The sequence below is a fragment of the Marmota marmota genome, unplaced genomic scaffold, assembly GCF_001458135.2.
Source record: "Marmota marmota marmota unplaced genomic scaffold, marMar, whole genome shotgun sequence".
NCBI lineage: Eukaryota > Metazoa > Chordata > Mammalia > Rodentia > Sciuridae > Marmota > Marmota marmota.
In genome coordinates this window covers 27,381,850-27,397,993 of record NW_026000240.1, presented here as the reverse complement: position 1 = coordinate 27,397,993, position 16,144 = coordinate 27,381,850, and the positions used below count along the sequence as shown (strand labels likewise).

At 35.6% G+C, this 16,144-nt stretch overlaps 1 protein-coding gene across 1 annotated transcript in view; it reads left to right on the top strand.

Moving 5' to 3' along the window:
* The window catches only part of Ppp2r3a (protein phosphatase 2 regulatory subunit B''alpha), a 170,222-nt gene that overhangs the window by 149,151 nt on the left and 4,927 nt on the right, over positions 1 to 16,144 (top strand). The window contains exons 13-14 of the mRNA XM_048794539.1: positions 301 to 419; positions 15,773 to 15,795. Of these exons, the coding sequence (XP_048650496.1) occupies positions 301 to 419; positions 15,773 to 15,795 (142 nt within the window). The remainder of the gene's footprint in view (positions 1 to 300; positions 420 to 15,772; positions 15,796 to 16,144) is intronic.

Sequence of the window (16,144 nt, the reverse complement as noted above, 5' to 3'; positions counted from 1 at the left end):
ATAGAGACAGAAAACAGAATAGTTGTTTCCAGGGGCTGGAAAGTAAAGGAAAAAGGGAAGAGTTTCTTTTTGATGTGACAGTACCATGGAACTAGATAGTGGTGATGGTTGCACAGTATTGTGAGTATCCTACTAAATTGTAACATTTAAAATTTTGTGTTTTGTGAATATTATGTTGATTTTTTAAATGTGATTTTTTATAATAAACTTTTACATACACTTTAGACATCACTGGAAGTTTTTTTCTTTTGTCAGAATAGCTCTTGATGAAATTTACCAGTTATATTTGTTTTTATGTAGGCAAAATAACTCTACAAGATCTGAAGAGGTGCAGAATGGCTCACATCTTCTATGATACGTTCTTTAATCTGGAAAAATACTTGGACCATGAACAGAGAGATCCCTTTGCAGTCCAGAAGGTACCAGTATAAGTTTAACTTTATTTGAGAGCTATAATATCAGGAGCTGTGTGCTACATATTAAAATGGTCTCTGCATGTAGGAATCTTAGTATTTGAAATATCTTCACCAAATGTTGAAAAGAGAATAAAGTATATAAGGCCCTGGCAATCACCAGCACCACAGAAATAGAATAAAGGACCAAAAGCACATTTCTCCCCACAGCCGATCTTGAAGTTTAGATAAACTTCATCTACCTATACTTTGAACTGAATGGACTGTGTATACTGTGTACTTGCATACACATTAGAACTAGTTTCAAAAAAGTATTTTTGAAAAAAAGTTCAGCTTTTCAAAATATATTAATAGGCACATCTGTATTAGAAACTATATTGACCTTGATTTAATTGTTCTAAGCATATTTGGGATTCTGTAATAAATAACTTGCCCCTTCCAAGTGAAATCTAGAAGCCTTTGATAGTTACCTTCAGAAAATACAAAACACTTTTTCAAGTGTTAATGATTGCTGTTCATGGCTATCAGTTTTAAATATTGTTCTACATCTGATTAGAGATGCCCAAAAACCTTAGACCCTCAGTAAACCTTGTACACATATGTAATCCATGTCAAAAACAAAACAAAACTGAATATAACCACTTGCTCCACCATTCCCCTGTTTAAGAAGTAAAAATTATGTCAATAGGAAAGACTGTTTAGCTCAGTAAAATACAACTACAGGTAACTTTAACAATCTTTTCTTATTCTTCCATATATTATATAACTGTTGACCTAAATAATGGTAAGATTATAAAAATCACCTTCTAAGGACAGTTACTCTGCAGCTGACCTTGGGGCATAACCAAGGTGCGTTATTGCTAACTAACATCAATATAATGTTTCATTGAATTTAACATCCTCCATTATTTTACATATCTAAGCAAAAACAATTGCCAATTATTAGTCTACAATGCATAGCAATGTCATAAATGTTAAAAGGGTTGGGTAGTGGATTTAACATGGGTTAAATATAGTAAGTAATACATTTTGTGGCCAGTGTTTAGGTACTTATATTCTAGATATAACCAACCCTACACTAGAGCAATACTAACTCCTTTTCATCTTGGAAAGACATTTGACCTAGAATATAATCTAAGACACTGCCCACATGTAGGAGGGCAAGAAAATAGTTATTCCCCTCACTTATTTTTGTGTTATTTTTACCTTATATAAACTTTACTTTTCTTTCTATGAAGTGGTAATTATCAATATTTATTCATAACTGTGAAAAACAAGTCAGAAAGTAACAAAAAATTCACTATGTTGAAAAGATACTGAGTATTTGGAGATTACAAAGACAGAACAGCAAAAGGTGGCAAATAGTTAGAAAAAAAGGGACCTAGAAGACAAAGGCTGCTTCCAAGAGGAGCTCACAGGTGATATGATATCTGAGCTGGCTGTTAGAGAAAGAGTAAAAATTTGCCAGAGAAGCTGGGCATAGTGGTGCATGCCAGTAATCCAGCAGCTCAGGAGGCTGAGGCAGGAGGATGGCTAGTTCAAAGCAAGCCTCAGCAAAAGTGAGGCACTAAGCAACTCAGTGAGACCCTGTCTCTAAATAAAACACAAAATAGGGCTAGGGATGTGGCTTAGTGGTAGAGCACTTGCCTAGCATGTGTGAGGCACTGGGTTCAATTCTCAGCACCACATGCAAATAAGTAAGTAAGTAAANGCCCACATCCCCCATTTTTATTTTGGGCCTTTTTTTTTTTTTTTTTTTTTTTTGAGACAGCGTTTTTGCTCTTAGCAAGACTGGTTAGGGACTGGTTAAGTTGATGAGGCTGGCCTTGAACTTTCAATCCTCCTGCCTCAGCCTCGTGAACCACTGGTATTTACAGGTGTGTGCCACCACACCTGGATGTTTTTTTTATTTTTGAATAACAAAAATGATTGATTTAGCCAACTTTAGTTAAATGAATACTTTTCTCAGCATTCTTCGCTTCCATCATTTATTTCCTAGTAAAGTCTTCTCATGTCCCATTTCCTTTAATAAGTCACACCTTTCACAGAAACCAATATCACTGGGTCATACCACTGCTTTAATGATATCAGTAAACTTTGTGGATAAAGGAGGAAGCTATAGGAACTGAAGCTCCTTTTAAAAACAAGATGATCATGCTTAAAACAGATCTTTATCACATGTTGTTTTGTGCATTCGAGCCTGTACAAGAAGTAACTTCTGTATATTATTTATACTAGTCAGTGCAAAATTCCATGGAGGGACCATGTTCACAATCAAAAATATGTCAAAACATACTCTACTGTCATATATAACTAAAAAGAACAAATAAAAAGAAAAAATGAATGCAAGAATTTGACTGATGTAACATTTCAGCAATTTTATAATTTGCTGGTTTTTTCCATTATAATCTAATGTCTCCTAATTCTTCCTTAGTCCTTGTTTCGTAGTACATTCATATGACATAATATTCAAAGAAAAAAGTGAATAAATAGTAAAAGTCTCCCTGTCACCCAGTTCTCCTCCCTCAAAGCAGCCAGTGTTATCATTTCTTTGTGTACTTTTCTAGACTGTGTGTACTGTGTGTATATGCAAATATAAATACATTGTTTTGTTTTTATTTCTTTTTTAAATACTGTGAATTGCACCCAGGAGTGCTTTATCATTAAGCTACATCCCCATCCCTTTTTTTTTAAATAGCTTTATTTATTTTTATGTGGTGCTGAGGATCGAACCCAGTGCCTCACACGTGCAAGGCGGGTGCTCTACCACTGAGCTACAGCCCCAGCACCCCCATCTCTTTTTTTTTTAATACTTTTTTTAGTTATATAGATGGACACAATACCCTATACTTTTTATTTATTTATTTTTATGTGGTGCTGAGGATCAAACCCAGTGCCTCACACATACTAGGCAAGTGCTCTACTGCTGAGTCACAACCCCAGCCCCCCCACCCAGTCCTTTTTATTTTGAGACAGGGTCTCACTAAATTGCTCAGGATCTTATAAGGTGCTAAGGCTGGCTTCTGCATCCAGGGATTAGAGGTGTGTACCACAATACCCAGCTTATTTTATAGTTCTTTACTAACTCTAACACCTCATTATTGGAAATTATAGTGTTGCAACAAATCATCCTATATACACATCATTTTATACATACACAGGCTAACTTCCTAGAACTATGGCAAACAGACAAGCATAGTCAAACTAGGTATTTGTAAAAAGTATGCAAAGATGTGAGATTTTAGAAAAGCCAAGCAAGATGCATTCACCCAAAACAAGCAAGAGTAGGGAGCCACTTTCAGTTCCTAGGCCCAAAGGGACAAAGAGATGAAACCATCACTAGAATCCAAAGAGAGGGGCTATATAAAAGGGGCACCTGACAGAATCTGTGACTTTCAGTAATGGGATTTTACCAACCTGGGCCAAACCCACCTGAGAGAGAGTTGCTAGAGAAAAGTACCCAACTTCATACCCTTCAGTAACTTGCTGGTGCCTCCTGTTCATTCAGTCAGAAATCAGAAGACAAGGGAAGCCCCTATGTGGTGAGTTCAAGTCAGGCTCCTGAGACATAAAGCTAAGGGGGATCTGGAGTGATAAACAGGAAATATCTAGCCTAATGGATACTGTAGTAAAATTGTACCTTCTTACTCCTCCATCGTGCTTTTTTTTTTGTTTTGTGGGTGTAGGACATGCCATCACTAACCTCCCTCCCCTTTTATTTTAGTTGATAAATGTAATTAACTTCCATATAATTTAGGACCATTTTTAAGCCAAAAAATCACATGCCTAAAAAATTAAATTTTTTTGATTATGTGACATGGAATTAATACGTATAGTGTTTTTGAAGATTGGAAACAGTTTTATTTAAAAAAATTAGAAACAATGATTTTGTATTTCAAAAATATACTCTCCATAAGTAAAATAACAGTGACACTATATTACATATAGAACTGTTTAAAACTATGAATATATAACAAGAAAAATCATTCTTCTTATGTTGTTTTTAAAGTTTATATATTTAGTACAAATATTCTTTTTGCTTTAATGAGTAGAAAACGTAACTTAAGTAAACATTTTATTTGAAAATTATTTTATAGTACATTCATAAGAATGGGACTCTAACTAGACAAAGATATTCCAATGTTTGTATAATTATATCCAAATGGATTATATAACTAAAAAGAACCAATACTTAAAAAGCAAAAGAGAAAAATATTTTAAATTATAGTTATCCTCAGGTATCCTTGTTTGGACAATAAATAGTAAGGAACTCCTTTTAGAGAAGTCAGCAGTATGATTATAGGGTGAGAGGAGCAGGATTCTTCAGCAACACACACAAAAAAATTGAGTCTAACCCATTCTGTGGTGGGGACAGGGTCATGGAATGTTTTTCAGGAGGTCAATGACTACATTAAGACCTGAAAGATGGGACTGGAGAGTTGCTCAGTGGTAGAGCGCTTGTCTAGCATGTGTGAGGCACTAGTTCGATCCTCAGCACCACATAAAAAAATAAATAAAATAAAGGTATTGTGCCCATTTAAAACTAAAAATAATTTTTAAAAAAAGATGAAGAGGAGTTACCCAAAGGAGAAAATAGGGAAGAATACTTCAGGAAGGATAAACAGCATAAAACAGGCTCACAGGCAAAGTCTAGTTCTGCCCATGATTTAAGGTTTGTTTTTGTTTTGTTTTGGTAGTTGTCCATGGACATTTATTTATTTATTTATTTATTTACTTACTTACTTATTTGCATGTGGTGCTGAGAATTGAACCCAGTGCCTCACACATGCTAGGCAAGTGCTCTACCACTAAGCCACAACCTCGGCCCTTAAGGGACTTTTTTAATCTGAGGATTTTTTTTAAAAAAAATCTGTTTAGCCACAAAAGTGGGATTTCATTTTTATATCAATGACCTGAAAACCCTAAAATCATTCATATATTGAATATCATGAGCCTGACTACATCATAAAATAGGAAAGTGGATTCACAAGTATGGTCTAAGGTTTTTTGGAATTATTTTATTGATCTTATTAAGCATCATTGGTATAGTTAAGAACAGGTGTAGATGTTTATAATAGTGAAAAATAGACAATCTAAGCATATGAAGGGAAGGTTAACAAAATTATACTATTTATACACAGTCTCATGTAAGCATTAAGATCATGTTGTAGATATTATTTTTTTTGATAAGGAAAGTAAAAAAAAATATATAGGGACAAGGAAAAAGGCTTTGAAAGATAAATGTAATAGATAACAAGACAAAAAAGGTACCCAAAAGAGTTAAGTATATGTAAGGAAAACAAAAGGTATCTAACTTGTATGTATTAGACAATAGAATAATGGAATAAATATACATATTCAAGGATGATAGAAAGGCTTTTAGGGGAGTAGGTACTAGAGATTGATGAAGGGGTGCTACCTCCCCAGCTCTTTATTTATTTATAAATATACTTTTATTTTATTTTACTGTTTGGTACTGGGGATTGAACCCAAGAGTGCTTTACCATTGAATCACACCCCCAAACCTTTAAAAAAAATTTTTTTTTGGAGACAGGGTCTTACAAAGTTGCTCAGGTTGTCCTAGAACCTTCAATCCTCCTTCCAGAGGCTGGGATTACAGGCATAGACCACCTTGCCAGGCTCTTATTTTTTGAGACAGGGACTGGCTGGCCTCAAACTTGCAATCCTCCTGCCTCAACTTCCTGAGTTGCTGGGATTACAGCTGTGTGCTACTGCACCCAGCAAAGAAGACCTGAATATGAAAGGTCAGAAGTCATATTATATCAAAGAAATCATAATAATGAGTGCTTCCAGACTTGCATTGTCAATTTGCTGGAATTCAAAGATAAACTTTATTTTGAGATTTTTTTTTATTTTCCCCATTTTTAAAAAATGCAAGACAAGGGGGGGAAAAATCAACTTTGCTTCAGATACCTCCCAGTAAGAATACTGAAAGACTATGAGACAGTGTTTACATACAAAGTTAAGATAATATTCAAGCATAAAGATACAAATGAATATTTTCAAACATGTAAAAACTTCAGGTAATAAAGCACCTTTTAGCTCTTTTAAAAGGACGTAACCGTAAAGCCAAGAGGCAAACCAAAATAAAGAGAACAGAAATGGAGCAGCTGTGATTGACAAGAAATAAAAGTGATCATTCAATCCTTTCAAATGTAAAAATAAGTCTAAATAACTTTAAGGGCATTAAAAGATAATGGGAAGAAATATATGTGGAAATTCTAGATATAACTTGAGATTAAGAGGTACAGAGAAGAAATAAAATATATATGTTAGTTTCATTAGCAATCTTAACAGATATCCTCAAAAATTGCTAATTTAAGTTGCGGTGTTAAAAATATTAAGAAATACTAAACCAAACTTGAATATTTTAATTTAATCACAAAATATGTACAGAAGAAAAACACAGGCTATGCAGTATAAACTAAAGATATCAACTAAGGCCAATATTTTCAGATAAATGAATGTAAAAGGAATAGATTCACTTAATAAAAGAAAAATCCAATTATGGAATGACAATAACAACCTCCACACATACACACACACACACCCATACACACACACAAAAAAAGCCTCCAGGTTGAATATAAAAAGAATCAAGACTGCTTTAAAAATAAAAATAAAACTATCCTGATGACATCTTTGAAGAAAAACTAAAAGAGGATGGGTTGATGAGACCTATTATTTGCAGACATAGTAAACTATACCTTGAAAATAGATTTAAAATACCTTTGTGATTTATATCCATAGACCATTGACAAAATACCTATTAAGCTTCAAACAAAACTTCTAACATAAGAGCAATAATATAGATCAGCTTTAGCTTTCAATTTCAAGCAGGTAAACTGAACACATGCTGTGGTTTCCATTCTCTCAAACCATGCAAGAATAAGAAACACAGAGTGCCCGAAGGAATACACAGTCTTTTCAATGAAATAATATCAGGAAATTTCCCAAACCTGAAGAATGAATTGGAAAAATCAAATACAAGAGGCTGATAGGATACCAAATATAGAGAATTACAACAGATCCACACCAAGGCACATTATAATGAAAATGCCTAGCATACAGAATAAGGATAAAATTTTTAAAGACACAAGAAAAAAGTATCAAATTACATATAAGGAGAAACCAATTTGGATCCTACCAGGTTTCTCAACACAGACCCTCAAAACTAGGAGATCCTGGAACAACATATACCAAGCTCTGAAAGAAAATGGATGCCAACCAAGAATCTTATATCCAGCAAAATTAAACTACAGATTTGAAGGTGAAATAAAAACCTTCCATGATAAACAAAAGTTAAAAGAATTTACAAGAAAGCCTACACTACAGAACGTTCTCAGCAAAATATTCCGTGAGGAGGAAATGAAAAACAACAATAAAAATCAGCAAGGGAGGAGCTGCACTAAAGGAAAAAACAATCAAAGGAGAAACCAAATCAAGTATAAGACCAAAAACAGGGGCTGGGATTGTAGCTCAGTGGCAGAGCACTTGCCTCACACATGTGAGGCACTGGGTTCGATCCTCAGCACCACATAAAAATAAACAAAATAAAGATACTGTGTCTATCTAAATCTTAAAAAAAAAAAAAATTAAAAAATAACTGGGAATGCAAAACACTTCAATAATAACTCTGAATGTTAATGACCTAAAACTCATCAATTAAAAGACATATACTGGAGCTGGGGCTCAGTGGTAAAGCACTCGCCTAGCACATTCGAGGCCCTGGGTTCGATCCTCAGCACCACATGAAAACAAATAAATAAAAGAATAAAGGTATTGTATCCAACTACAACTAAAAAATAAATACTTAAAAAAAAAAGGACATAGACTGGCAGATTGGATTAAAAAAAAAAAAAAAAAGACCCAACAATATACTGCCTTCAAGAGACTCATTTTATAGGAAAAGACATCCACAGACTGACAGTGAAAGAATGGGGAAAAAAATAGCACTCACATGCACTGCAGAAACAAGCAGGGGTTTCCATCCTCATATCAGATAAAGTGGACTTCAAACCAAAGTTAGTCAGAAGGGTTAAAGAAAGACATTTCATGCTGCTTACGGGAATCATACATCAACAAGACATTACAATCGTAAATTTTTATGCCCCAAACAATGGAGCATCTACATATATCAACCAAACCCTTCTAAATTTCAAAAATCAAATAGACCACAACACAATAATACTGGATAACTTTAACACACCTCATTCACCTCTGGATAGATCTTCCAAACAAAAACTAAATGAAGAAACTACAGAACTCAATAATACAATCAATAATTTAGACTCAACAGACATATATAGACTCCAATACAACATACAAAAATCTCTGGGACACTATGAAGGCAGTACTAAGAGGAAAGTTCATTGCATTGAGCTCATTCATGAAAAGAATAAAAACTCAACAAATAAACAACCTGACATTATATCTCAAAGTCTTAAGAAAAAGAAGAACAAATCAATATCAAAAATAATAGAAAACAGGAAATAATTAAAATCAGAATTGTACTCAATGAAATTGAAACAATTTTTAAAAATTGACAAAACAAAAATCTGGTTCTTTGAAAAAATAAACAAAATTGATAAACCTTAGCCATTCTTATAAAAAGAGAGAAAACTCAAAATTACTAAAATTCGTGATGAAAAAGGAAATATCACAACAGATACTATTAAAATACAGAAGATGATTAGAAACTATTTTGAAAATTTATACTCCAGTAAAATAGAAAAGCTCAATGACACTGACAAATTTCTGGAGACACATGATCTGTCCAAATTGAATCAGGAGGACATACACAATTTAAACAGATCAATTTCAAACAGTGAAATAGAAGATGCCATCAAAAGCGTACCAATCAAGAAAAGCCCAGGACCAGATGGAGTTCTACAAGGTCTTCAAAGAAGAATTAACACCAACATGCCTCAAATTAGTCCATGAAATAGAAAAGGAGGGAACCCTCCCAAAACTCACTCTGTGAAGCTAATATTACTCTGATACCTAAGCCAAAGGGAAACACATCAAAGAAAGAAAACATAGATGCAAAAATTCTCAATAAAATAATGGCAAATCATATACAAAAACATACTAAAAAGATGGAATGAAGTGCATCATAACCAATTGTGGTTCATTCCAGGGATGCAAAGTTGGTTCAACATATGGAAATTAATAAACGTAACTCATCACATTAATAGACTTAAAGACAAGAATCATATGATCATCTCAATAGATGCAGAAAAAGCATTTGACAAAATACAACACCTTTTCATGTTCAAAACACTAGAAAATCTAGGGATAGTAGGAACATACCTCAACATAGTAAAAATTTTCTATGTTAAGACCAAGGCCAACATCATTCTAAAGGATGAAAAATTGGAAGCATTCCCACTAAGAACTGAAACAAGACAGGAATGCCTTCTTTCACTTTCTTATCCAGACTCTTAATTATCAGTAAATGGGATGGATTCAAAATAAAAAGCTTCTTCCCAGCAAAGGAAATAACCAATAATGTGAAGAGAGAGCCCACAGAGTGGGAGAACATCTTTACTACACGCACCTCAGATAGAGCACTAATTTCCAAGATATATAAAGAATTCAAAAATTTGACACCAAAAAAAAAACAAATAACCCAATAAATAAATGGGCTAAGGAACTAAACAGACACATCTCAGAAGAAGGTATATAGTCGATCAACAAATATATGAAAAAATGTTCAACATCTCTAGTAATTAGAGAAATGCAAGTCAAAACTACTCTGTAAGATTTGATCTCACTCCAGTCAGAATGACAATTATCAAAAATACAAGCAGTAGGGGCTGGGGTTGTGGCTCAGTGGTAGAGCGTTTGCCTTGCATGCATGAGGCCCTGGGTTCGATCCTCAGCACTAAATAAATAAATAAATCTATCTTTAAAAAATACAGCATCCTAACTGCTCATAAAAGAAATCATGTGGCAGAAACACCTCTCGCTAGACTCACTGGGCAGGACAAGCACTTTTAGACCTTTGCTGATAGAAGACAGAAATCCTTGGGAATTAATTCAACAACATGTAGCAGAAGCCTGAATTTATGTCCTTTGACTCCCTAATTCTCATTCTGGATATCTGTTTTAAGTACCCAGAAATTTGAATAGAATAAAATTGTTCTATCCAAACAATAGGCATTGACCACTGGTAATTCTAAAATTAAAAATGTCAAACAGCACAAGTAATAGAGTGGTTAAATGTCATGATATCTTGTGTCATGATATTATGCAGCCATGTTCATTTTGTGCTTGAAAATTTTTAATTTCACAGAAAAATCAGGGCTAAAAATTTGTTTGATATAATCTCAGTATTAAAAAGTATATATGTAGAACACACAAACGAAAAGATATCACTCCAAACTACTAACTGATTAACTCTGAGCTGTGGAATTTCAAGTAATTTCATTTTTATACTGCTATAATTTAAAAGGTTCATGTAATGATGGTGTATTACTTTTAATTTAAAAAAAGTTCTTTTTTTCATCTGTTTACTTAGATAGATATGTTTACATAATATATACGCCGAACAGTTAGGATATAACAAACAAGTCTTTACCTAAAATCCACCACTCAGAGACAGCCTGTCATATCACTTCTATGCAAATTTTCTATTTCACAAATATAAAACTATATATAAGCTAAATATAAAACTATAGTCATGCATATATAACTATATATACACACATACATATATATATAAACATAGTTTGTAACTTGCTTTAAAGAAAGTAGAAAATAGAGATACTTAGATACATGTATGCATAAAAACAGATATTGATGGAAGCTAAAGTGAATAAATAATAGGTTCAAGCAAAAGTATTTTCCAAGTTATACTAGCACTAGGAGAAAGCTCCAGTGTGTGTGTGGAAAAGGAAGAAGGGGACACAGACAGAGTACAGGTGAAGGGTTATGAGAGGAGATGCAGAGAGCAGCTTTACTGAAATTCAACCAGTATACATGAGAAGCTCTTGCTGGACACTTCTCATGTTATAGAGATAAGATAAGGCCTGCACAGTGCACAGGTGGGGGAGGTCTCAAGGGGAGAGGAGGGTTAACAGCCACCTGTTAAATGAGTACTAGGGTATCAACAAGAAAGAAAATGTAATTTACAGCAGTAACATCTGACCAGTTCAGAAGCAAAGCAAGACTCAAAACCCAAGGCTATATCACCTAGGAAGTCAGGGTGAATCTAAATGTCAAGCAGAAATTGCCAGATTCATTTATTAGAAAGTGAGGAAGAATGTCGTTACTAAGGAAGGAGCAGAGGCTTAGGAGCCAGACAGATCTGGTCCACTCACCAGCTGGGCAGTTACCTGACTCCTGAGGCTCAGTTTCAGAAGTTATCAGCAGCTACCTTCCAAGGTGGTTGTGAGAATCTAAGATAATGTATGTAAAACACCTGCACATAGCTGCTGGTAACAGTATATATCAACACAGATAAGAGCATGAAATTTGGAATTAGACAAACTTAAATAAGGAGCCTTACTCTACCACTAGCTGTGTGATCCAGGCATCTAAGCCTTGGCATCCCCTATACAATAAGGATACTCACTTAGCTGTGCAGAGGACTAAGACAGTATACATAATATATGTGTATCTAGAAAATCCATTAAAAAATGGCTTTTTATCACTATCACTTCTGTGATCCTGGCTACGTTATCTAACCTCTCCAAAGTAGCATTTAATCAGCTCTAACTAGCATTCTATCACCTACCTCATTCCCTTCATTCCCAGGACACACAGTTGACACAAAGTTTGTGTTATGTGACCAGAGGGACTGTACTGAGGATCAGAGATGAGGTATATAAGGTGTCCTACAGTGTCTATCTTATAAGTGCCAAGAAAAAAAAAAAGAGTTATTTATCTTATCTCTAGATGTGGCCTCCTGAAAGGCAAAGAACCTTTTCTTAGTTTTGTAATCCTCACCTGGCAGCTAGCTCATTAGGGATATAGGAGGTCCTCAGCAAATGTTTACCGAATAACACAGGAAAAAGCAACTCTCCAGAAGCCACCTTCACCACAAGGATATCTGCAGGAGGCCAGATGACATAACCTTCCAAAAACAACTAGGAATTCTCCATCTGCTTTTCCTTCTAACAGCAGTCATAGTAGCCTTTGTGCCAAGTGCCTATGCCTCCTGATTCAAGGCTGGTCCTGCGTAGGGCCCTCAGTAAATAAGCCAGTAATGACTCCAGGCCTCAGTGAGGTGAAGGGACGAGACTGCAAGCCCTGTGAACTAGCACATGCAGCACCAAGTGACCACAGCATATGACAGCACTTGCATAAATTAAGTCCTAGTAATGAATGGTCATGGGGAAGAGACAGATATCAGTTACTTAAAATGATTTGACCAAATGTGTCACCTGTGGGAAAGCAACAGATATGATGCCATTAATATAAGTATTGCTCTTATTTTCTACAATAAAGTTTAAAACTCCACAAAATTACATAAAGCAGGCCAACAGGATCCTCCATGTTACTCTAAAAAGCAGACCTGCAATCATCAGAAACAAGTTCTTCTGTCAGGTTGACTACTACTTGATTACTTAAGATTTTTAGTTAAGAACCTTACATATCTTAAAAGTACTCTCTTTGGGCTGGGGATGTGGCTCAAGCGGTAGCGCGCTCGCCTAGCATGTGTGCGGCCCGGGTTCGATCCTCAGCACCACATACAAAGATGTTGTGTCTGCCGAAAACTAAACAATAAATATTTAAAAAAAAAAAAAAAAAAGTACTCTCTTACAGGAGGATATTCTGATATTTTACCAACAGCTTTGCATTAAAGTAACCCAGATTAAACAGTTTTCCTTGTTCTGGGAGTCTGATTCATAGAAAAATACAGGCTTGCTGAAGAAAAACTGAAGATTATAAAGAGACTAAAAACCACTCTTGGTTCAGCAGGCCAGAGATAACTTATTATTATCTATGCTTTGTTGTATTTCTTTTGACTCTTAAATGTTAGTAGTGTGTTCAAAAACATGACTTTTAATGCTTCAGTGTATTCTCACGAGCATAACTCACATCCATTTCTTCATTATTGGACATTTAGGTAGTTTGTAAGAACTGTTTTCTACTGAATGTTTTTAAAAGGCAACTTTTTCCTTTATATTAAATACCAACTTACATAAATTACTCATTGTAAGATTTCTATATTGACTTCTATCAGCACTGGAACACAAGGCCCTACAGGCAAAAGTGACCAACCAAAAACCCATCAGCGCATCTTCCAGGAACATAGCTAGTGAGGTGAGAGCTTGTCTGAGCCTCACTACCCTCAGTGAGGTAAGAGAAATTAAAAGTGAACAGGAATGAGGAGGTCTGTTATATACTGGGATGTAGGAATAGAAAAGGAAGACAAGAATATTCCAAAGCATAAATTATAACTTCACAAATAGAATAGTTTTGAGGCATTTTTGTACAATGCTCAATAAATATATGGACCTGAAGCTAAGGTTTTCTTTTTTTTTCCACATTCAACAAAACAAATCAAAGCTCAATTTTAATTTATTTCTACAGATTATTACTGGTACCTGTCCTATTCCAGGCTTATTAGTGCTTGGTAATAAAAATGAAATTCTGTCCCACCCCCCTGAGGTTCATTATTAGCATCCTCTCTACATCCACAATAAGAATTTATAATTGATCATTCATGACCTTGGGAAACTACAAGAGATCCTTCAGCCACCACAAATGAAGTGAGGGGCTGGGGCTGGGGCTCAGTGGAGAGCACCTGCCTCACACATGTGAAGCCCTGGGTTTGATTCTCAGCACTGCATATAAATAAATAAAGGTCCATTGACAACTTAAAAAAATATTTAAAAAGAAAAAGAATATAAAATGAAGTGAGAGGCTGGGGTTGTAGCTCAGAGGAAGAGCACTTGCCTAGCATGAGTGGGGCACTAGGTTTGATCTTAGCACCACATAAAAATCTACAACTTAAAAAATTAAAAGTGGGGGCTGGAGAATGTGGCCCAGCAATTAATCACTCCTGGGTTCGATACCCGTACCAAAAAAAAAAAAAAAGAGTCAATACTGGAGGCTTGGGAGGCTGAGGTAGGAGAATCACAAGTTGAAAGCTAGCAACTTAGCAAGGCCCCAAGCAACCTAGCAAGACCCTGTCTCAAAATATTATTTAAGGGGCTGGGATTGTGGCTCAGCAGTAGAGCACTCCCCTAGCATAGGCGGGACCCGGGTTCGATCCTCAGCACCACATAAAAATAAAGGCATTGTGTTGTGTCCATCTACACCTAAAGAAATAAATATATAAATAAAATTTAAAAGGGGCTGGGGTTGTAGCTCAGTGGTAGAGCAGAGCACTTGCCTGCATGCGTGAGGCACTGGGTTCAATCCTCAGCACCACATAAAAATAAATAAGTATATTTTTAAATGTATTAAAAAGAGGGGGGTTTGCTGGGGATGTGGCTCAGTGGTTAAGCAACCCTTGTTCAATCCTTGGTACAAAAAAATTTAAATATATATACACACACACACACACTTAAACGAAGATTATTCTGATAGACTGATTGGCAGAGGTGCAAGAATAGAAATATGAAGAGAAATAAGGAAGCCATGTCAGGCATGGTGATCTGTGCCTATAATCCTAGAAACTCAGGAGGCTGAGGGAGGAGGATTGTTAAGTTCAAGGCTGGCCTGCAACTTAGTGAGAACCTGTCTCAAAATAAAAGGGCTGGGGATAAAATTCAGTGGTAACGAACCCCTTGGTTCAGTCCCCAGTACCAAAAATAATATTAAGGAAGCCATTACAGACATCTATATAACAGACAGTGGTAGCTTGAAAAGCAAGGACTCAGGAAACCCTAGTGACATCTCAGGTGAAAAGATGAACAGTTAGCCAAAGAGATGGATACTTCAAGCAATTCAAAAATATATACATGGCATATGACCATAACCTTTCCAACATGGTTAACAGCCTAGTATGGCAGTAGCAAAGGGTATGGAATTGTTAGGAAACTAGTAATCGAAGCAGGAAAGTACAGTGCGCTACACTAAGTCCATGGCAATAGGAAGGAAGAAGCAGGACTGTGTCTATGCGGTACAAGAAGCAGGAAGGGCTGGAGGGCTGGGGTTGTGGCTCAGTGGTAGAGCATTTGCCTAGCATGTATGATTCCCTGGGTTTGATCCTCAGCACCACATATGAATAAACAAAGTTAAAAATCCATTGGCAACTAAAAAAATATTTTTTTAAAAAAAAAGAAGAAACTGGCTGTATTTGAAGAAATAAAAGGGAAAGAGGAAGAACTTGGGATAACTAGGTTTCTGGCTTCGAGGAGTTAATGGTAATATTTAAATAGGAAGAACAAGGGCAGCAAGAAAGGTGAGTTCAGGTTTGTAGAAGCAGCCATCCTGAAAGACCCATCTAGTAGGCAGCTAGATTCAAGGGGTCTTCAGTTTAGAAAGCTGAGAAGCCATAGGTGAACAAGTGGTGGGCAAAGCATGGTGAGAGTAGATTGCCAGGGAAGTACAAAAGGAGAACTTAGTCCAGAATCTCACCTGCAGACACTGAAGGGAAAGGGGTAGAGCAGGGTTTCTCAATAGCACTGATGTTTTAATCCGGGTAATTCCATCAAGAGGCATTTCTGGCATATTGTAGGATGTTTAGCAGTATCCTTGGGTATAACTAGTGCAAGTAAGACACACCCAGTTTTGATCATCAACTATATCTC